This window comes from Schistocerca cancellata, chromosome 1 (genome assembly GCF_023864275.1).
Source record: "Schistocerca cancellata isolate TAMUIC-IGC-003103 chromosome 1, iqSchCanc2.1, whole genome shotgun sequence".
In the NCBI taxonomy this organism is placed as follows: Eukaryota; Metazoa; Arthropoda; class Insecta; order Orthoptera; family Acrididae; genus Schistocerca; species Schistocerca cancellata.
This window is the reverse complement of record NC_064626.1, coordinates 710,473,509-710,496,896: the sequence shown is the minus strand read 5'-3', so window position 1 is coordinate 710,496,896 and position 23,388 is coordinate 710,473,509. Positions and strand designations below refer to the sequence as shown.

At 39.7% G+C, this 23,388-nt stretch overlaps 1 protein-coding gene across 1 annotated transcript in view; it reads left to right on the top strand.

The window, feature by feature from the left end:
* The window catches only part of LOC126096660 (proton-coupled amino acid transporter-like protein pathetic), a 177,939-nt gene that overhangs the window by 117,831 nt on the left and 36,720 nt on the right, over window positions 1-23,388 (top strand). The window contains exon 7 of the mRNA XM_049910589.1: window positions 3,691-3,857. Within this exon, the coding sequence (XP_049766546.1) occupies window positions 3,691-3,857 (167 nt within the window). The remainder of the gene's footprint in view (window positions 1-3,690; window positions 3,858-23,388) is intronic.

Genomic DNA, 23,388 nt, shown 5'->3' with positions numbered 1-23,388 from the left:
AATTGGGGACAGCGATATTCTTCAGCAGCGAATCGCCAATTATTAAAAAGTCATTTTCCTTTTGTTGCGTATCTGTCGCCTTGTTTTTCCTTTTGCTGTATGTCACCACCTTCCATTTATATTTATCTTCCGGTTTTTCGCTTACTGAGTTTACTCGAGACATCAACAGGAACACTTGATATGTTGTTGTTAAAGTACGATCGGTCACTCGTATTTTCGCGATCTTCTTGCTTTTCCGTTTGATGGCTTTTACACACACAGGACTTCTTTTCTTGTATTAATGTATCGTTTGGCTTTTACACACACAGGACTTCTTTTCTTGTATTAATGTATCGTTTTCTTTCTTGATGGTCGAAAGTTCGGTTTTTAATGCCTCAATGTCACTTCGTAGTAATTTTATAATTTCGTTTTTTGTATCAACTGCACTTACAAGATCGGCCGTTTCGTCACGTAAACAACCGTGACATGTCCACGGAAAATCATCGCTGACGAACTTTAGATTTACTTTCATGCACTTTTCGTGTAACCAGAAGTTGTATTTGATACACAGAATACCCTTCATCACACGCTTTTTACATTCTCTACACGAAGAACTGTTCATTTTTTGTCTTTTTAGCGAGAGAGAAGCGTCACTACACATTCCTATCGGCGCCATCTTGTTTTGATAAGTTGTCCACCAATTAAGTAAGTGTGTTTGACCCCATACTTGCAGCTCACAGTGTTGTAATCATGAAGATACGGAAAAACTCAGTAAGTACACAATGAATTCCCAGTTTGTATTTGAATTGTTTCTTCAGAAGTATGGTTATCAAAGAAAGGTTTAGATGATTTCAAAATTACAGTGGCTTCTACAGACTGCATCAGATGTCTGAAGAACTGGTACCAAATGATGCTTTCATGTCTATGTTTAGAGCCAAATGTGATGAAAATTTTCCACAAATATCCAAAAGATATCCAATTGCTAAATCAAAATACAAGTGGAAAACTCTCAAATCAAAGAGCTGGTTTACCCCTAGATTAGCTAAAGTAAAATGGATTGTGAAACTACTTAATGATAAAGTCAAAGCCACTACAGATACTGGCATTAAGGATCAACTATACTTCAGTTTTTTACTGGCCAAAAGCACGCGCTGAAATGAATTGGAGAAGCAAAAAAAGAAAAGCAATGACAGATTTACTGAAGAAGCTCAAAATCCTTGCTAGGCAGTGTGGGATCTGAACAGTTTGGGCTTTCAAATAGTATGATGAAATGATGTGTGGTGACCCTCAACTACATACCCTCGACTCAATGTTGAAATATTAAAAGTTTTGGCTGGTTTCATTGTCTAGGGGCTGGGATACATAGTTGGTGCATTACAGGTCAAATACTGCTGAGTCCACAGTATACGATAAGAATACACACATGAATCAAATGGCCGAAGGTTTCTATCACTTGGCAATTGGGAATTATGAATGTAACAAATAAATTTATAAATGAAAGATTGCAATTAAATAAAATCTGCTGGTAATATCTTAATGAGTTTAAATGATGTGTATGATAGGAGAAGTACTGTTGAGAATGCGGTATATTTCTGCACAACACTTATTGGTGTCGATGGTCCAGCAATTAAATAAAATATAAGTTGAATAACAGGGAAACAATAGATTCCTACAGCATGTGATTAGTTATGAACAACAACACAGCTTGTGAGATATTCACTTCTAAATGCACACTACCTCTTCACTGTAGAAGCCACGGAAATCTCACACGTGCACAAGTGGGCACTCCAAAGTATTCCTATCTGCCGCGACCGCTCACAAACCGCTCCACACTTCCAAGTCTCTGCCGTGCCGGAGCGTCTGTGGTGCCATCACGTCCAGCCTTTCCCATGTCATGTTCCATACTCCTGCACTGCTGCACTGCCCAGATCTACCTTGTGTCCTCTCCAGAAATGATTCTCCTCCCCAACCTCCATATGTCTCTCTTAGTAGCGAGCACTGTGATTGGCTAGAGCACTCCCTCCATGTCTCCAAGCCAACGTGCACTCACACACATATTGAAACACATACCAGATACTGGATTTACATTTAAATAACTTGAAATTAAATAAATATTCCTACAAGTGGACCATAAACACGCTCTAACACACTATATTAAATACCTAAACAAATTAAAGAAACATATATCAAAGGAATAGCAACAGAAGGTAGACCAGTAGCCTAGTGTCTCTGTGCTTTCTAAAACACAGTAAATATTCAACCAATTTCTTCATGGATAGTATATATCAGATATAAACAAAGACATAGATGAATAAATATATTTATAAGCATGCTGCTACTGTTTTTTTTTTTTGTGTAACTGTGGAGCACTTATGGCCTGACGCGACCAATAGTAATTGGCCACTTTGACCTCAAATAACTCATGCACTATTCAAGTTACATGCCTTTAATTTATACCAATTTAGGTTTACACTAATAGCTGTCTAAAGACATGTCGATTGACACAATGGGATGAAGCGTTTAGATTTTGGAAATTCGTTGCTGGGTGTTACTTGTATAATTTACCATCAGATAGTAAACTTTAAACTAATAAAGATATTGGAAATCTGATTATACCATCAGAATCATAATGCAAATAATAGTAATGTACATGTTTCTTTTTGAGGTATCATGATTCACCTGGCTACTATTAATTTCTGTACGAACTGTGTTTCACAAAGTCCGCCATCTTTGGCACTGCCGGTGTGTCTCCTTCATCAATACATCATCACCATGGAATTCCCAGCCATGTGGCTGGACCAACCATTGTGCAGCATCACATGGTTGCTAAGCTAATTCATTGCAGAAATATAAAACAGAAAATTAAAAGCTTTCATGTGTTCAAAATATGCTACAGACCTTTTTTGTTTGTGCCTCCCATAAATTATAAGAAGTTTTAGATTTGTAAATCAGGTTTCATTGTTGTTGTATGTCATAGACAGATAATGAAATAAAACAGAAAACTTTCAACACTTTTTGTCTTCAGTCATCATCCCGTAAATGGTGGTATGAGTAGAACTCTAGGTTAGGAGATTTTTAACATCGAGAAATGCATGAAGTTAATAATGGCATATAGAGAAATACTTAACTGAAGATACTTAAATATTTTGGCTTAATTGAATGTACAGAATTATTGAGGCTTGATTGAATGTGCAACATGTAGCCTCAAATATTCTGTCAACCAGTTGCTGACAGAGGAGCCAGAGAGCTTGTACACGACCCCCTTCCTCTCTCTCTCTTTCTGTGTGTGTGTGTGTGTGTGTATGTGTGTGTGTGTGGGCACGTGCACACGCGCGTTCGCGTGTGCTTTCGCACGTGTGTGTGTGTGTGTGTGTGTGTGTGTGTGTGTGTGTGTGTGTGTGTGTGTGTGCATGCATGTGTATGAGTGTATGTGTGCTGATGTGTGGGCAAGTGCTTTGTGTGAGTGTGTGCTTACATGCATCAGAGAGAGAGAGAGAGAGAGAGAGAGAGAGAGAGAGAGAGGGGGGGAGGGAGGGAGGGAGGGATAACAAAACCAACAGCTGTAAGTAATTTCTTCGAGCAAATCTATTCATCCTCAAAATACCATGCCTCAGGTAATGTTGTTCATCATTCTTTTATACAGTTGAGGTTGTCATTATTTGAACCAACAATGTGTAAGACTTTCAACTAATGTAACATGTTTTATTTCAGTGCTGCTCAGTCAGTAAAGGTTCTAATTGCACTTGGAGTTTACTGCACATATGGCCTTCAGTTTGTTGTGCCAGTTCAGATGTTACTAAATGCTACAAGAGATAAGTTTCCTGTAAGCCCTCTTCTGGTTTCATATATTGTAAGGACACTCCTTGTTACTGCAACAGGTATATTCCATATTTTCTTCTTTATTAATTTACTGAATTTTTATCTTGACTAGAATTTCTTTTTCCAAGAAAATATGTGTTCATACTTTTGTACTATTAATGAGTTTGCAACAGTAGACATATGTTATGGGAAAGCCCAGGAGGATCTGATCTCTTATCCGAGACTAACATTAACAGATTCTAAAAACTAAAATTACTGGAACAATTAAGCTTCAAAAGCTGTGTTATGACAGTCACTCAGAATAAATATGACTTCTTGTCCACAAGCTCATATCCTAGGAAGATACATAAATAATACCAGACAGAGTCCCATTTTTTTGTTTCATTTTTCAACACTACATCCACATCTGTACTTTGTTGATAGTATCTTTGGTGTCACTATTATTTCCTCTCTTTCCTCTCCCATTCACAAATGGTTTATTGGAAGAACTCCATAAAAGCTCTAATGTTCCCAATTTCCCCCCCATGCCCATTGCATGATATACATGTGAGAGGAAATATATTGTCCTACTCTTTTTTTTTTTCAAATGTATGCTGTTTGCGGCTTTCCCCTTACTTGTTTGCAGACATCTCAATGTCTTGTATCTTGATGTACAGTATTGAAAAGATAATGGAAACTAATTCAATTAAGGATAGTGCCAAATGATGTACAGCACACAACAGATGAATTGAGCTGCTCAGTGAATTAAAGTGGAAAGTGTCAAAAAGGAAGTTTTGTGACCCAGAGGATTAAAGATTGCAACTGATCCACAAATTTGAATAATTTTATTCTAACATCCAATTTGTTCTGGATGGCCTTTAACTTCTATGTTCTTTCACACAGATATAAAAAGAATAATAAGTAGGCTATAAAATACAGAATATACAAAAATAAACATACTATTGTTGTGAAGATACCATTATGGTACCCAAATCACATACACTGACAGCAAAACATAATGATAGATAATTTATTTATTTATATTGATTTATTTATTTACTTAGCATTCTTGTATCTCATCATTATAAAAATGATATAGGATTTGTCATACATTGCCTTACATAGAAAATAGGACATGAAAAGATTTACAATTATATGCCCATAAATAAAATATTATTACATATAAAATGAAACAATATGCATAACAACATTCATAATACGTTAAATTAGAATAATAGATGAATACAATTTAGTTTTCAATGAGCATTTTGGGTCATTATGATGAAGGAAATAAGCTACTGTATATTGAATGCTGGTGATTTACGTATTCCTTGACACTATAAAAACTCTTGCTAATTAACATTTTTTTAAAGTTCTTTTTTTAATATGTGGAATTTTGGTATACTTTTAATTTCCTTTGGTAGTGCTTGGCTGATAAAGAACACTTTTTTGATATGTAGCTTTTGTGTGACTTTCTCTATGAAAGTCATCTCTGTTTCTCATTTTGTAGTTACGAACTTGACTGTTTAACAAAGAATGTTCCTGGTGTGCCTTCATAAAACATATACTATCATAAATATAGATACATAGTAGAGTCATAATTTGTAGTGCCTTGAAAACTTTTTTACATGATTCTCTGTGTGTCATACCTCTGATTATCCTTATTGCCCTCTTTTGAAGAACAAATGAGTGTTTGGCCAAACTGGTATTCCCCCAATATATGATACCATATCTTAGTGTGCTATGTATGAGTGCAAAGTATGAACATAACACTGCATCAACACTACAGGAATTTTTTTGGATTCTAAGAACATAACAATGCTGACTTAATTTTTTGTTTAACATTTCTGTGTGTTTCTCCCAGATTAGATATTCATCTAGCCATTATCCTAAAAATTTTGTGTGTGCTCTATCTTAAACTGCTCAAGTTTTACAGTTAGGTCAGATTTTACTTTGTTTGTTATATGTCTGATGTTCATCCAAACTGTTTTTCTGTCATTAACAATTAATTTGTTGGCAGAATGAGATTTTCACTCTGCAGCGGAGTGTGCGCTGATATGAAACTTCCTGGTAGATTAAAACTGTGTGCCGGACCGAGACTTGAACTCAAAGTTTGGAAGGTAGGAGGCGAGGTACTGGCAGAAGTAAAGCTGTGAGGACGGGGCGTGAGTCGTGCTTGGGTAGCTCAGTTGGTAGAGCAGTTGCCCGCGAAAGGCAAAGTCCCGAGTTTGAGTCTCGGTCTGGCACACAGTTTTAATCTGCCAGGAAGTTTCAATTAATTTGTTGTTTGTAAACCACATGTTTGCTTCTTCTGTGGCTACTGTGACTCTCTCCAGTAAGTCAGTTTCATTCATATCTTTGACAAATAGACTGGTGTCATCAGCAAACAATACTGCATGTGCTGTTGAAAAATGGCTTGGAAAATCATTTATAAATATTGAGAACAGCAATGGCCCCAGTACAGAGTCCTGTGGCATGCCATACCTGACTCTTTGGTATACCGATGAGTAGATTTTACCCGCATGCTGTATCTCTACCTTCTGATACCTATTAGAAAGATAGGATGTGAACCAATCATGTGCTACTCCACGAACCCCGTAGCAGTAAATTATAGTCAATGACATCAAAAGCCTTAGACAGGTCCATAAACAGGCCACAATTTAATTCAATTTTGTCTACAGAATTTATGATCAGTTTTAAAAATTTATATATTGCTGTGTCAGTTGACCTATTTTTCCTATATTCAGTAAACCAGATAAAAAATCAGGAGTGTCATATCTCAATGAGGAACTTGAAAGTTTCAGCACAGGGTTGGAGCATGTACAGGAACTTTGATTCAAGTTTAAAAGAGTAGATGACAATGCACTGGATAGATATGTACCCAGTAGAACAGTTTATAAAGGGAGGGAACCTCCACGGTATACAGATGTTGTAAAGAAACTTCCAAAGATACAGATATTTCTGCATAAAAGGTGTAAGACAAATCATAGGGCTATAGAAAGAGAGATGGTGAATGAAATGCATTTGACTGTCAAGAGAGCAATGTATGATGCCTTCAATGACTTCCATAGCAGAATGCTGTCAAATGATCTAAATTAGTGTCCAGCCCCTTGCGAATGAGACTGGAACTGAAATTGAGGGTATCAAAGTAAGAGTTGAAATTATGAAATCCATTTTCAAATGTCCCTTTACAAAGGAACACTCAGGAGAATTGCCCTAATTTAATTCTTGTACCACTGAAAGGATGAATTAAATAAGTGTTAGTGCAGTGGTGTTAAGGAACAGATGAAAAAGTTAAAATTGGACGAAGCTCCAGGGCCCAGTGCAATCCCTATTATGCTCATATTCTATACTGAAGTTGTGACTGAGTTAGCCCCTCTTCTAAATATAATCTATCATAGGTCCCTCGAACAGAAAACTGTGCTCAGTTCTTGGAAAAAATCACAGGCCACACCTGTCTACAAGGAGAGAAGTAGGAATGATCCACAAAATTACTGTCTAATATCCATCCATCAGCTTGTAGTGGAATCTTAGAACATATTCTGAGCTCAAATATAATGAGGCATCTTGAACAGAATGACCACCTCAGTGGCAACCAGCATGGATTTCGAAAACATTGATCATGTGAAACCCAACTCTCATGACATACTGAAAGCTTGGGATCAAAGTAGACTGGTAGATACAGTATTTCTTGATTTCTGAAAAGCTTTTTACTCAGTACTGCACCTATGATTATTGTCTAAAGTACGATCATATAGGGTATCAAGTGAAATTTGTGTCTATATTGAGAACTAGGAAGGATGCAACATGTTATCTTGGATGGGGCGTTATTGTCAGATGTAGAAGTAACTTCAAGTGTGCTCCATGGAAGTGTGTGGGAACCATTGCTGCTCCTGTTTTATATTAATGACTTGCAGACAATATTAATAGTAAAACCAGAATTTTTACACATGATGCAGTTATCTATAACGAATTATTATCTGAAAGGAGCTGCATAGATATCCAATGTGAGCAATCAGTTTTTGGTAGGATAATGTAAACTAAAGCGCCAAAGAAACTGGTATAGGCATGTGTATTCAAGTGAAGAGATATGTAAACAGGCAGAATATGTTGCTGTGGTCGGCAATGACTATATAAGGTAACAAGTGTCTGGCGCAATTGTTATATCAGTTACTGCTGTTACAGTGGCAGGTTATCAAGATTTAAGTGAGTTTTATCGTGGTGTTATAGCCAGTGCATGGGGACACAGCATCTCCGAGGTAGCGATGAAGTGGGGATTTTCCCATATGGCCATTTCATGAGTGTACTGTGAATATCAGGAATCCAGTAAAACATCAAATCTTCATCATTGCTGTGGTCAGTAAAAGATCCTCCAAGAACAGGACCAATGACAACTGAAGAGAATGTCAGAAGTGTAGCCCTTCCACAAATTGCTGTAGATTTCAATGCTGGACCATCAGCAACTGTCAACATGTGAACCATTCTACAAAACGTCATTGATATGGGCTTTTGGAGCCGAAGGCCCACTTGTGTACCCTTGATAACTGCATGACACAAAGCTTTCCACCTCACCTGGGTCTGTCTACACCGACATTGGACTGTTGATGACTGGAAACATGTTGCCTAGTCAGACAAGTCTCATTTCTAATTATATACTGTATGGAGCAGATGGATGTGTGCAGGTATGGAGGGAACCTCATGAATCCATGGACCCAGGGGATTGTTGAAGATGATTGAAACTGTGTAATGGGGCATCTGTAGTTGGTGTGATATGGGACATCTGATATGTCTAGATACGATTCTGACAGGTAGTGAATATGTAAGCATCCTGTCTGATGATCTGCATCCATTCATGTCCATGGTACATTCTGATGGACTTGGGCAATTCCAGCAGGGCAATGAAACACCCCCACACGTCCAGAGTTGCTACAGAGTGGCTCCAGGAACTCTCTCCTGAGTTTAAAAAACATTTCCACTGGCCACCAAACTCCCCAGAGGTGAAAATTATTGAGCATATCTGAGATGCCTTGAACATGCTGTTCAGAAGATATATCTACCTCCTCATAGTCTTACAAATTTTTGGACAGCCCTGCAGGGTTTATGTTGTAAATTCCCTCCAGGTGTTACCTGAGTCCTTGTCATGTCATGTTGCAGCACTTCTGCATGCTTACAGGGTTGCTATATATCTACCAGTTTCTTTGGCTCTTTGTTGTATATGGATAGATAAAAAATGTACTCACCAAATGGCAGCAGAACACACACATAAAAGAAGGTTGTAATTATTCAAGCTGTGGCTGTGGCTCCTTCTTCAGGCAGAAGAATTAAAGGGGAAGGAATAGGAGCGAAGGTAAAGGACTGGAAAGGTCTAGGAAAAGGGATAGATTTCAGAAAAGTCACCCAGAAGCACGGGTCAAGAGAGACTTGCTAAACAGGATGAGAATGAAAGACTGATTGTTGGGGACTGCACTGGACAAGATTTGAAAACCTGAGGCTTAAAGATGGAAGACAGGGTAATATGCAAGACAGTAATTATTGCTAAAACGTTGTGTACAAGTTAATAAGAGTGAAAAACTAAGTGCATTGTACATAACAGAGGTGAGATGGGAGAGTGAAAAATACACTCCTGCAAATGGAAAAAAGAACGCATTGACACCGGTGTGTCAGACCCACCATACTTGCTCCGGACACTGTGAGAGGGCTGTACAAGCAATGATCACACGCACGGCACAGCGGACACACCAGGAACCGCGGTGTTGGCCGTCGAATGGCGCTAGCTGCGCAGCATTTGTGCACCGCCGCCGTCAGTGTCAGCCAGTTTGCCGTGGCATATGGAGCTCCATCGCAGTCTTTAACACTGGTAGCATGCCGCGACAGCGTGGACGTGAACCGTATGTGCAGTTGACGGACTTTGAGCGAGGGCGTATAGTGGGCATGCGGGAGGCCGGGTGGACATACCGCCGAATTGCTCAACACGTGGGGCGTGAGGTCTCCACAGTACATCGATGTTGTCGCCAGTGGTCGGCGGAAGGTGCACGTGCCCGTCGACCTGGGACCGGACCGCAGCGACGCACGGATGCACGCCAAGACCGTAGGATCCTACGCAGTGCCGTAGGGGACCGCACCGCCACTTCCCAGCAAATTAGGGACACTGTTGCTCCTGGGGTATCGGCGAGGACCATTCGCAACCATCTCCATGAAGCTGGGCTACGGTCCCGCACACCGTTAGGCCGTTTTCCGCTCACGCCCCAACATCGTGCAGCCCGCCTCCAGTGGTGTCGCGACAGGCGTGAATGGAGGGACGAATGGAGACGTGTCGTCTTCAGCGATGAGAGTCGCTTCTGCCTTGGTGCCAATGATGGTCGTATGCGTGTTTGGCGCCGTGCAGGTGAGCGCCACAATCAGGACTGCATACGACCGAGGCACACAGAGCCAACACCCGGCATCATGGTGTGGGGAGCGATCTCCTACACTGGCCGTACACCACTGGTGATCGTCGAGGGGACACTGAATAGTGCACGGTACATCCAAACCGTCATCGAACCCATCGTTCTACCATTCCTAGACCGGCAAGGGAACTTGCTGTTCCAATAGGACAATGCACGTCCTCATGTATCCCGTGCCACCCAACATGCTCTAGAAGGTGTAAGTCAACTACCCTGGCCAGCAAGATCTCCGGATCTGTCCCCCATTGAGCATGTTTGGGACTGGATGAAGCGTCGTCTCACGCGGTCTGCACGTCCAGCACGAACGCTGGTCCAACTGAGGCGCCAGGTGGAAATGGCATGGCAAGCCGTTCCACAGGACTACATCCAGCATCTCTATGATCGTCTCCATGGGAGAATAGCAGCCTGCATTGCTGCGAAAGGTGGATATACACTGTACTAGTGCCGACATTGTGCATGCTCTGTTGCCTGTGTCTATGTGCCTGTGGTTCTGTCAGTGTGATCATGTGATGTATCTGACCCCAGGAATGTGACAATAAAGTTTCCCCTTCCTGGGACAATGAATTCACGGTGTTCTTATTTCAATTTCCAGGAGTGTAGACATGTAAGAAAATAAAAAGGTGTAGAAAACTAAACTGGAGTAAAGAAAGGAGTAGCTACTGTGAAGAAATGTTGAGATGGAAGAAATTAACGTAAATTAAGGCCAGGCAGGTTGCAAGAACATAAGACTTGTTTTAGCACTAGTTCCCACCTGTGGAGTTCTGAGAAACTGGAGTCTGGGGGAAGAATCCAGATGGTGTGTGTGGTGAAACAGGCACCGAGGTCACGATTGTCATGTTGTGGAGCATGTACTGCAACAGGATATTGTGTGTTGCCAGGATACACCCTCTGCCTTTGCCCATTCATCCTAACTGTTAATTTGGTGGTAGTCATGCCCATGTAAAATGCTGAACAGTGTTTACACAACAGTTGGTATATGACATGTGTCGTTGCACAACTTTGATAGTATATAGGGATGGGATCTTGATGGCAAATGCTGTATGTAGAGGTGTCAGACAGCTGGCATAGACCTTCACTAACATATTTCTTATGGTCAAGTACCACAGTGAGAGATCCTTTGTCAGCTGGGAGGATAGTGATGAAATCATCAGCTCTTGGGGGATGTAGAGCCTGGAATTGTGCAGAGAACATGTTAGGGCGAAGTTGTAGGGACCTGATGAAGGGTTGTGAAGCAATGCTGGATGTGAGGAATTCTTGAAAGGCTTGGAAGGGATGATTTTGAGCTAGTGGTGGTGGATTGAGTTGGGATCATGACTGGAACTGTTCAAGGCAGGGTGCAATGTCAAGTTTGCTGTTGGATAGGTTTGGCATTGGGTTGCAGAGTGAAATTTCCAGTTGAATTACATATGAAGGAAAGTAGGCCCTTCACCAGTGCAGCACGATTAAATGCAAGTTTAGGGCTGAAAGTGAGATCCTTGAATAATACAGATAACTCAGGAGGGAAGAGTGCTTTAGATGATAGGTTGTGAACACTGTATCATTGTGACTGGTTCTTGTGATTATGAGTTATTACTGGATTACTGGTCTGGAAGGTAGTGGCAAAGACTATGGGATGTTAAGATGGTTGACCAAGATTGATTTGTAGGAGAGGAGTGGTGGTTGATGTGACTGTTGAGGGAGTTGCAGAGGGACAAGAAGGGAAATGCCACTGTTAAGATAGTTTAGGAGAAGGTGGGATAGTTTTCTGAGGTGAAGTCTGACATGTTGTTCCAAGTTGAAGTTGGCTTGGCAGATGATACCATCAAAGGTAACATGAGGGGCAGATAACAGCAGGATTTTGTAGAAGGAGAGAAGTCTGATGGAGTGGAAATTGGCTGATGAGCTATATATGCCACAGATTAGGCAGATAAAAGCAAGAGATTGCTGTATTTGAAATGTAAAAGAGCCTGGTGTAGAACAGGATTAGTTTTGATAGTGCAAAAGCATGCTTTTGAGAAGAACAGATATACTATGTGAGGGGCTTCATCATAACAAGAAAGGATGTTTTGGAGTGTTAGAAATCATGGGAGTGGCAAAAAAGATAAGTAGAGGGCGGATAAAAGAAAGACTGGGTAAACAGAAAACAAAAGTCGTAGAAGAAAATGTAAACTACATAATGGCTCAAAATGGTTAAAATGGCTCTGAGCACTATGGGACTTAACACCTGAGGTCATCAGTCCCCTTAAAACTACTTAAACCTAACTAACCTAAGGACATCACACACATTCACGCCCGAGATAGGATTCAAACCTGCAATCGTAGCGGTCACTGAAGCGCCTAGAATCACTCGGCCACACTGGCTGGAATAAACTACTTAATTTGGCAATTAAAGTAATGTAGGAGACGGCAGTAAAAGTCAATCAGAGTAGTCTGTCGAAAAACAAATGCACAAAAATGTGGGAATTATGTATTAACTAGGTAAGTGGAAGGCAGAAAAGAAAATAGCTGCCAAATTTACTAATAAATCGGCGAAAGATGATCATGAGAAGGCCCTGGAGTGTGGTGAACCGTAAATTGATACAGGAAAATTTGTAAATAACAGTGGAATTGTTATATGCAAATTCGTAATTAAAAGTGGACCTGTCTACGCGCACAGAAACCGGTAGACTACTAGAAAAGATGTAGGGGAAAAGTGTTGATTTATATTAGTAATACAGATAATAAACAAATGGATTAGCACATAAGGTAGAAAACAGACAATAGTTTGAATAAGACAGACGACAACAAAGACAAAAAATAGGGTTTTGACAATGTAATGGTTATGGATAGGTAAAAAATCCACTCACCATGTGGCAGCAGAACACATATATAAAAGAAGGTTGTAATGTCAAACCTTCCCTCCCATACAGCTTTGGCATTCAAGGCAAATGTATTTGTTCGGATGAAGACTCTTTACAGCAATACACCACTATTCTCACCTAAGCCTTCACTGCATATTATTATCCCACCAGCCTAGTTCAAAAGCAGATTCCCTGGGCTATCACATCCAGTCCTGGCACTGTTGATCCCTCCAAAAAACAACTTCAGAGTACACTACTGGCCACTCAGTATTATCCTGTTTGGAATGTATTAATCAGCTGTTTTGACAAGCCCATGACTTCCTAAAATCATTCCCTGTAGTGAGATCCATTCTGTCTGAGATTCTGCCCACCACAACTAGGATAGCTTTCTGTCGCCCTCCCAATCTCCACAATATTCTTGTCAGGCCAAATACTCCTTCTGCACCCACCTCTCTCTACCCTATGGCTCCTACCCCTGTAACCATCCCACTGCAAGACTTGCCCTACGCATGCTCCTACCACCAGCTATACTAGCCCTATAACTGGCTAAACATATACTATCAAAGGGAGATCTACATATGAAATGACACAAGTCATATACCAGCTGTTATGTAAATACTGTTCATCCTTTTACATCAGCATTACTACCACTCCTCCCCGGCCCCAACCCCCACCCATGAACCATAGACCTTGCCGTTGGTGGGGAGGCTTGCGTGCCTCAGTGATACAGATAGCCGTACAAGGTGCAACCACAATGGAGGGCCATCTGTTGAGAGGCCAGACAAACGTGTCGTTCCTGAAGAGGGACAGCAGCCTTTTCAGTAATTACAGGGGCAACAGTCTGGATGACTGACTGATCTGGCCTTGTAACACTAACCAAAACAGCCTTGCTGTGCTGGTACTGCGAACGGCTGAAAGCAAGGGGAAACTACGGCCGTAATTTTTCCCGAGGGCGTGAAGCTTTACTGTATGGTTAAATGATGGCGTCTTGGGTAAAATATTCCAGAGGTAAAATAGTCCCCCATTTGGATCTCTGGGCAGAGACTACTCAAGAGTACATCGTTATCAGGAGAAATAAAACTGGCATTCTATGGATCAGAGTGGGGAATGTCACATCTCTTAATCGGGCAGGTAGGTTAGAAAATTTAAAAAGGGAAATTGATAGGTTAAAGTTAGATATAGTGAGAATTAGTGAAGTTCAGTGGCAAAAGGAACAAGACTTCTGGTCAGGTGAATACAGGGTTATAAATACAAAATCAAATAGGGGTAATGCAGGAGTAGGTTTAATAATGAATAAAAAATAGGAGTGCGTGTAAGCTACTACAAACAGCATAGTGAATGCCATATTGTGGCCAAGATAGACATGAATCCCATGCCTACTGCAGTAGTACAAGTTTACATGACAACTAGCTCTGCAGATGATGAAGAAATTTAAGAAATGTATGATGATATAAAAGAAATCATTCAGTTAATGAAGGGAGACGAAAATTTAATAGTCATGGGTGACTGGAATTCGATAGTAGGAAAAGGAAGAGAAGAAATATAGTAGGTGAATATGGACTGGGAGTAAGAAATGAAAGAGGAAGCTGCCTAGTAGGATTTTGCATAGAGCATAACTTAATCATAGCTAACACTTGGTTCAAGAATCATAAAACAGGGTTGTATACATGGAAGAAACCTGGAGATACTGACAGGTTTTAGATAGATTATGTAATGGTAAGACAGAGATTTAGGTTTCAGATAGATTATATAATGGTAAGCAGAGATTTAGGAACCAGGTTTTAAATTGTAACGCATTTCCAGGGGCGGATGTGGACTCTGACCACAATCTTTTGGTTATGAACTGTAGATTAAAACTGAAGAAACTGCAAATAGGTGGGAATTTAAGGAGATGGGACCTGGATAAACTGACTAAACCAGAAGTTGTACAGAGTTTCAGGGAGAGCATAAAGGAACAATTGACAAGAATGGGGGAAAGAAATACAGTAGAAGAAGAATGGGCAGCCTTTGAGGAATGAAGTAGTGAAGGCAGCAGAGGATCAAGTAGGTAAAAATACGAGGGCTAGTAGAAATCCTTGGGTCACAAAAGAAATTTTGAATTTAATTGATGAAAGGAGAAAATATAAAAATGCGCTAAATGAAGCAGGCAAAAAGGAATACAAACATCTCAAAAATGAGATCAACAGGAAGTGCAAAATGGCTAAGCAGGGATGGCTAGAGGACACATGTAAGGATGTAGAGGCTTATCTCACTAGGGGTAAGACAGATACTGCCTACAGGAAAATTAAAGAGACCTTTGGAGAAAGGAGAACCACTTTTATGAATATCAAGAGCTCAGATGGAAACCCAATTTTAAGCAAAGAAAGGAAAGCAGAAAGGTGGAAGGAGTATATAGAGGGTCTATACAAGGGTGATGTACTTGAGGGCAATATTATGGAAATGAAAGAGGATGTAGATGAAGATGAAATGGGAGATATAATAGTGCATGAAGAGTTTGACAGAGCACTGAAAGACCCAAGTTGAAACAAGGCCCCGGGAGTAGACAACATTCCATTAGAACTACTGACAGCCTTGGGAGAGCCAGTCCTGACAAAACTCTACCATCTGGTGAGCAAAATGTATGAGACAGGTGAAATACCCTCATACTTCAAGAAGAATGTAATAATTCCAATCCCAAAGAAAACAGGTGTTGACAGATGTGAAAATTACAGTTTAATAACTCATGGCTGCAAAATACTAACGCTAATTCTTTTCAGATGAATGGAAAAACTGGTAGAAGCTGACCTCGGGGAAGATCAGTTTGGATTCCGTAGAAATGTTGGAAGACATGAGGCAATACTGACCTTACACTTCATCTTAGAAGAAAGATTAAGGAAAGGCAAACCTATGTTTCTAGCATTTGTAGACTTGGAGAAAGCTTTTGACAATGTTGACTGGAATACTCTCTTTCAAATTCTAAAGGTGGCAGGGGTAAAATACAGGGAGCGAAAAGCTATTTACAATTTGTACAGAAACCAGATGGCAGTTATAAGAATCGAGGGGCATGAAAGGGAAGCAGTGGTTGGGAAGGGAGTGAGACAGGGTTGTAGCCTATCCTCGATGTTGTTCAATCTGTATATTGAGCAAACAGTAAAGGAAACAAAAGAAAAATTTGGTGTAGGTATTAAAATCCGTGGAGAAGAAATAAAAACTTTGAGGTTCACCCTTTGACATTGTAATTCTGTCAGAGACAGCAAAGGACTTGAAAGAGCAGTTGAACAGAATGGACAGTGTCTTGAAAGGAGGATATAAGATGAACATCAACAAAAGCAAAATGAGGATCATGGAATGTAGTCGAATTAAGTCGGGTGATGCTGAGGGAATTAGATTAGGAAATGAGACACTTAAAGTAGTAAATGAGTTTTGCTATTTGGGGAGCAAAATAACTGATGATGGTCGAAGGAGAGAGGATATAAAATGTAGACTGGCAATGGCAAGGAAAACATTTCTGAAGAAGAGAAATTTGTTAACATCGAGTAAAGATTTAAGTGTCAGGAAGTCGTTTTTGAATGTATTTGTATGGAGCATAGCCATGTATGGCAGTGAAACATGGAAGATAAATAGTTTGGACAAGAAGAGAATAGAAGCTTTCGAAATGTGGTGCTACAGAAGAATGCTGAAGATTAAATGGGTAGATCACATAACTAATGAGGAGGTATTGAATAGAATTGGGGAGAAGAGGAGTTTGTGGCACAACTTGACAAGAAGAAGGGACCGGTTGGTAGGACATGTTCTGAGGCATCAAGGGATCACCAATTTAGTACTGGAGGGCAGCGTGCAGGGTCAAAATCGTAGAGGGAGACCAATAGATGAATACACTAAGCAGATTCAGAAAGATGTAGGCTGCAGTACATACTGGGAGATGAAGCAGCTTGCACAGGATAGAGTAGCACGGAGAGCTGCATCGGGCCAGTCTCGGGACTGAAGACCACAGCAACGACATACTACCACTAAATTGTCAGTTAGGATGAATGGGCTTAGGCAGAGGGTGTATACTGGATACACACTGTATCCTGTTGCAGAGCATGCTCTACAACTGCACAGTCGTGACCTCAGTGCCTGCTTCACCACATGGACCATCTGGATTCTTCCCCCAGACACCAGTTTCCCACAACTCCTCAGGTGGGAACCAGCATTACAACATTTCCTTAGTTCTTGCAACCCACCTGGCCTTAATTTATGTTAATTTCTCAAAAATTTTTCACAGTAACTACTCCTTTCTTTACTCAATTTTAGTTTTTTACATCTTTCATTCTCTTACATGTCTATTTTTTGCTGTTCCCCACCCACCTCTGTTATGTAGAATGCACTTAGAATTTCACTCTTATTATCTTGTACATGACATTTTAGTAGTAATCTCTGTCTTCCACTTTTAAGTCTGAGGTTTTCAAATCTCATCTGGTGCAGTCCTCAACAGTCAGCCTTCCTTCTTATCCCATCCATTAAGTCTTCCATGGCCCACGGTTCTGGGTGACTTTTCCAAAATCTGTCCCTTTCCCTTGATCTCCCCAGTCCTTTTCCTTCACCCTTCTTCCTTCCCCTCTTATCCCATCCATTAAGTCTTCCATGGCCCACGGTTCTGGGTGACTTTTCCAAAATCTGTCCCTTTCCCTAGATCTCCCCAGTCCTTTTCCTTCACCCTTCTTCCTTCCCCTTCAATGCTGCTGCCTGAAGAAGGAGTCACTTGCCTTATTACAACCTTCATTTATGAGTGTGTTCTGCCACCGCTTGTGTAATTATTGAGTCAGATCTTCATAAGATTTCAACATGGTGCAGAGATTGGCAAATTGCTCTAAATGTTCAGAAATGTAAAATTTGGCACTCCACAAAACCAAAAGAACTTAGTATCCTATGACTATGAGTCACTGTTGGAATTGGCCAACTCATACAAATACCTGGGTTTAACACTTTTTAGGGATGTGAAATGGAATGATCACATAGGATCAGTCATGGGTAAAGCAGGTGGTAGAATTTGGTTTATTGGTAGAATACTGGGGAACTGCAATCAGTCTTCAAAGGAGGTTGCTTACAAATCACTCATGTAACCAGTTCTAGAATATTTTTCAAGTGTGTGGGACCCATCACAGATAGAACTAGCAGAGGGTTTATTTATTTAGTGCCCATATTATCACATTCATGATATTGGACTTATCAAAGTACAAAACAGTATAAAATATTATATCTTTATATCATGTACAAAATCTTATCATTCTTATGAACACATATTTATAACAGAAACATTATTCTGCATAATTAGATTATAAAATTCTGTACATACATACACATATAATAAAAGCTAGCAAAACACCTTGATTGATTTTGCTAAAACTATTAAATACCAGTTAAATCAGATAGTAACAATGGCAGAAAAGTTAGGTGCATAATTAGATACCTACACTGATCAAATACTTTGATAATTATAAACTATTGTTTAGAGACATTATGGGGCCTAGAAATTTGAGCAGAATTCCAGGTATTCACTAATGCTGTTGTTTATTTGTAGATTTTTTTAGTTCTTTTCTAAATGTATTAATGGTTGGTATTTTTTTGTGTTATCTGGAAATTCACTGTTGAGAATTTGTCTTTTGTAAACAACACTTTTCTGATATATTGATCTTCTGTGCACATCCCTCTGATAGTCATCCATGTTCCTTGTTTGATAATTGTAGACCTCACTATTCAAAGCTGACACTTGGTGGTTTTTAATGAAGCAGAGACTTTCAAATATAAATATAGATGGTAAGATCGTGATTTTTAATTTCTTAAAGCTACCTCTACATGATTCTCTGTAAGCAACATCACTTATTAATCTTACAGCTTTCTTTTGGAGTTTAAAAGACTGCTTTGCAAAAGAGGTATTTTCTCAGAATATTATTCCATACCACAGTAGACGATGCTAGTATACATAATAAGGACTTGTCACTGTTTCAGCATTCCAACAATATTTATGCATTCTCAATATGTAATAGTAATTGCATTTCTACATGTTTTTCCCATCTTAGATGCTTATTTACCCATAATCTATGAATTTTACGTGATTCTTATGCTGAATTTGGCTAATCAATATTGTGAATTTTACATTAGTCCTCTATTTGTTCCTTATATGGTTGAAGTTCATGCATACAGTTTTCTTGTCATTGACAACTAGACAGTAACCTTTAAGCCATTTTTAGCCACTTCTTCTGTTTTGCTGATTTTTTTGCTGTGTCCTCTAATCATTCTTCCCTTTAATAAAGAAGCTGGTATCATCAGCAAATAATATAGTATCAGCCAACTGTTTTATATTCAGAATGGTACACGTTACCATCCTGGACATTGGAATTCCTTTGTTTCCTATCAGTTAAATATGACTTGAACCACTCTAAGAAACACCACAGACACTGTAGTTATATAGTTTTAACAGTATCAGATTATGATTTATATAATCAATGCTTTGGAAAGATCGAAAAACAACCCACAGATCAGTTCCTTGTCCTCAATAGTCTTGTAAACAAGTTTTAGGAACCTGAAGAGAGCATTTTGCATGGACTTGCCTCTCCTGAAACCATTCTACACATTTACAAGAATGTTATTTTTGTTTACGAAGTCTAGCAATCTGTCATACGTTATTCCTTCAATTATTTTTGAAAATGCAGATAATAATGATAGTGATCTGAAATTTTTAATGTCAAACTTCTCACCACTTTTATAAACTGTTATTACTGCTGACTGCTTTAGTTTACTTGGAAACACACCAGTTACAAAGGAGCCATTATGTCCGCAATCTGAGAGACAACATTATCAGTACAATATTTAATAATTTTGTCAGGAATACCACCAAATCCACAGGTCATTTACTCTTTAGTTTACTGGTAGCCCTTTGTACTGCTTCCGGTGTTACAGGAGATAGGTACATTGTCCTTTCATTTATTGCATTAATTACCTTTGCCTTTGGATTATATTTAGCTGTGATCAGGTTCTGGGCTACATTACTATAATGATAATTAAATATATTAGCTATTAGAAATGGATCACCAACAATTTCACTTCTGTGTTTTAGGGTGGTTTTGCCTGTATGATTATCTATAACTTTCCATACTGATTTCATTTTGTTGTTCCCCTTTCTGATATATGAATCATTGTGCTTATTTTTAGCAGCAACTAAAGCATCCCTATGCTTTTTCCTATAACACTTTACATACGGTTTCAAGATAGTACTTTGCTTTGCACACTTATGTAGCATTCTAAGATTTTATGATGACTCTTTGATTTCACTTGTTATCCATGAATTTGATTTTTTTTTTTTTTATATTTTCGTTCTCTTCAGAGGGAATGAAATATTATAACAGTATTTATAATTTGACAAGAACTTGTTGAATTTTATATCTACCAAACTACTGGTTTCACTGTTCCAGTTTACATTTTTTAACATGAGATTATAGATCCTAACACTGTCATCATTAATCAATCTTTTCTCAATATGTCTCTTGTTGTCACTTTTCTCATGAGATTTCTCTTAAGTCAGTTTAATTGCTGATCAGAGGAACCGATGTCCAATACCTCAAATTTAAAGCCACATTTTGATTTATTGATGAGTATTTTCACTTTCGCTGCCAAATCTGGTGGTATCTTCTACACATATATCCATATTGCATGTTTTTGGTAGATTAACCAGTTTCTGCCCTTTTTACAGTTCTCCTTGAAATTAAAATTGAAATCCCCAAGCTTAATTATGTATTTTGCCTAACTATTTAGACACTTCAGAAGATTTTCCAAACTTTCAGAGAACAATTCAAAATTGCCAGATGTGGGGGTATTCTGCAACTATAATTTTACTTTCTGTTTGTTCACATAAATAATATTCAAAATCATTTTCAGCACAGCAGACATTTTTAAACCTAATATCCTTTTATTTAATACCTGTTCTTACATATATACATGTCGCACCCCCTCTTTATCTTTATCTGCAAAAGCTGCTGATCAACTGTAAGTCTGAAATCTCAGCTGCACATTTTTGTGTTTCTTGCAGCCAGTGTTCAGTTACACACAAGACTGAAATCTCCTTCAATGTAATAGTCAAAAGGATCTCTGGCTCATACAGGTTACTGGTTAAGTCATGTACATTATGATATTTGAGAGTTCTTGCCTGGTATGCTGACAAACAGAAATTATGTGAAATGAAAGCCGCTGTCAGGTTTTGTTTTGTACCTGCATACGTCAGTGTACAATACCCAGTGTTTATGTTTATTAGTGTCATTTAGACTTAGTACATTTAAGGTAGCAGTTTTTATAGTTTTATTAGGTCACTTTCGCTTGTATGTAAATGCTTGTTTAAATTTCAAATACAAGGGATAATCAGTAGGTGCAGCTTACCGTAGGTCACTGTTTAATTTGTTTATAATATTCACTAGATAGCCCCTAGCAGTTTACTATAGGTCACTGTCTTATTCTTTAGTATTCACTAAATAGCCCGTAGCAGGAAAATAAGCACCAGATCTCGCTTCTACCGTAAATTTTTATTTTCATTATTGAGTGTCCTTTCTGCCAACTAGAGTGTAGCTACTAACCTTTTGTGACAGTAGGTTTCCTTAAGGTTTTTTATAGTAAATCAGTTATTAGCTAGATGGATAGGGACTGTGTCTGTTGTGTGCAGATGCAGGAGGAGTTGGCCAAAGTCCAAACACAGCTGGAAGCTTTGTTTGCCACAGTCAACAAGCTCCAGAGTGCCACCTTGAGGTGTGGTGGGGATGGGGTGCCTGGGGCAGCCTCTGCTGTACTAGATGTGTAGGGGGGGATGTCACAGCTCTCTGTCACTGAGCTGACCTCAGGTGCGACTGAGCCGGCTGGCCCACTCTCACCTCAGTGTGGGTGGCAGACTGTGTCAAGGTCTCGAGCCTCAAGTCAAAGGCTACATGGGGGAAGTAGGCTCCTGCCAAATCCCACGCACTTTGCTAATAGATTCAGTGTGCTACTGATGCTGGGGGAGGGGAGGGGGGGAGGCTGAGCTGGATCAGACTGCACCTTCTGCCAGGATAGTGGCTGCTCCTTCAGCAAGGTCCAGACAGGCACGTGGTGGTAGGGGTTTGTTAGTTATTGGGAGCTCCAATGTTAGGTGGGTCATGGAGCCCCTCAGGAACCTAGCAGCTAGGGCGGAGAAGAAGTCCAACTTTCACTCAGTGTGCTTGACAGGGGGCCTTGTCCAGGATGTGGAAGAGGCTCTTCCCGTGGCTATCGAGCATGCGGGATGCAGCCAGCTGCAGATTGTTGTGCAGGTCGGCACCAACTATGCCTGTCGTCGGGGTTCCGAGGAAATCCTTGGATCCTTTTGACGGCTGGCTAAATTTATGAAGGTGGCCTCCATCTTTTGAGAAGTGGAAGCCAAGCTGACAATCTGCAGCATTGTACCCAGGGTGGACCAGGGTCCTCTGGTTTGGAGTCGAGTGGAGAATGTAAACCAGAGGCTACGTCGATTCTGATGAAAATGGTTGTAGATTCCTTGACCTATGCTACGGGGTGGAAGGTTGTAGGACGCCCCTTGATAGATCAGGGGTGCACTACACACAGGAAGCAGCTACATGGGTAGCACAGTACTTGTGCCGTGCACGTGGGGGTTTTTTAGATTAGGTTCCTCCTCATGGGAAACAAACTGCTGGCCCAAAAAATTACCAGTTCATGACACTGATGTGGGTGTGCCAACTGTAAAAATTGTTAGTTCACCTAAACAGGTCATTCCAAAGGATTTAAATATGCTTAATCTCACATTAGTAAATTGTTGAAGTGTCTGTAGCAAGATCCCTGAGTTAATCTCCTAAATAAACAGTAGCAATGCCAATATTGTATTAGGTACCAAAAGCTGGTTGAAACCAGACATAAAAAGCAGTGAAATTTTGAACTCTGGTTGGACAATGTTTAGGAAGGATAGGACTGATGCTATGGGAGGTGATGTGTTCATTGCAGTTAAAAGCTGTTTATACACAGTTGAGATTGATACTGCGTCAGAATGTGAAATAGTCTGGATAAAGCTGTCAATCAGACAAGGGTTGACCATTGTATTAGGATGTTTTTATAGACCACCAGCATCTGCAACAAACATCACATAATGTTTCAGGGAAAGTCTTGAGTTCATAGGAAGTAAATATCCAAATTATCCATTAGCTACAGGTGGAGACTTTAATCTATCATCCATTGACTGGGAAAATTACACGTTTATCACAGGGGGCAGAAGAAAAGATTTGTGTGAAGTAATTCTAGGAGTGCTCTCAACATACTCTCAACATACAACCTTGAGCAATTGGTTAGAAAACCAACTCGAGATGTGAACATATTAGATA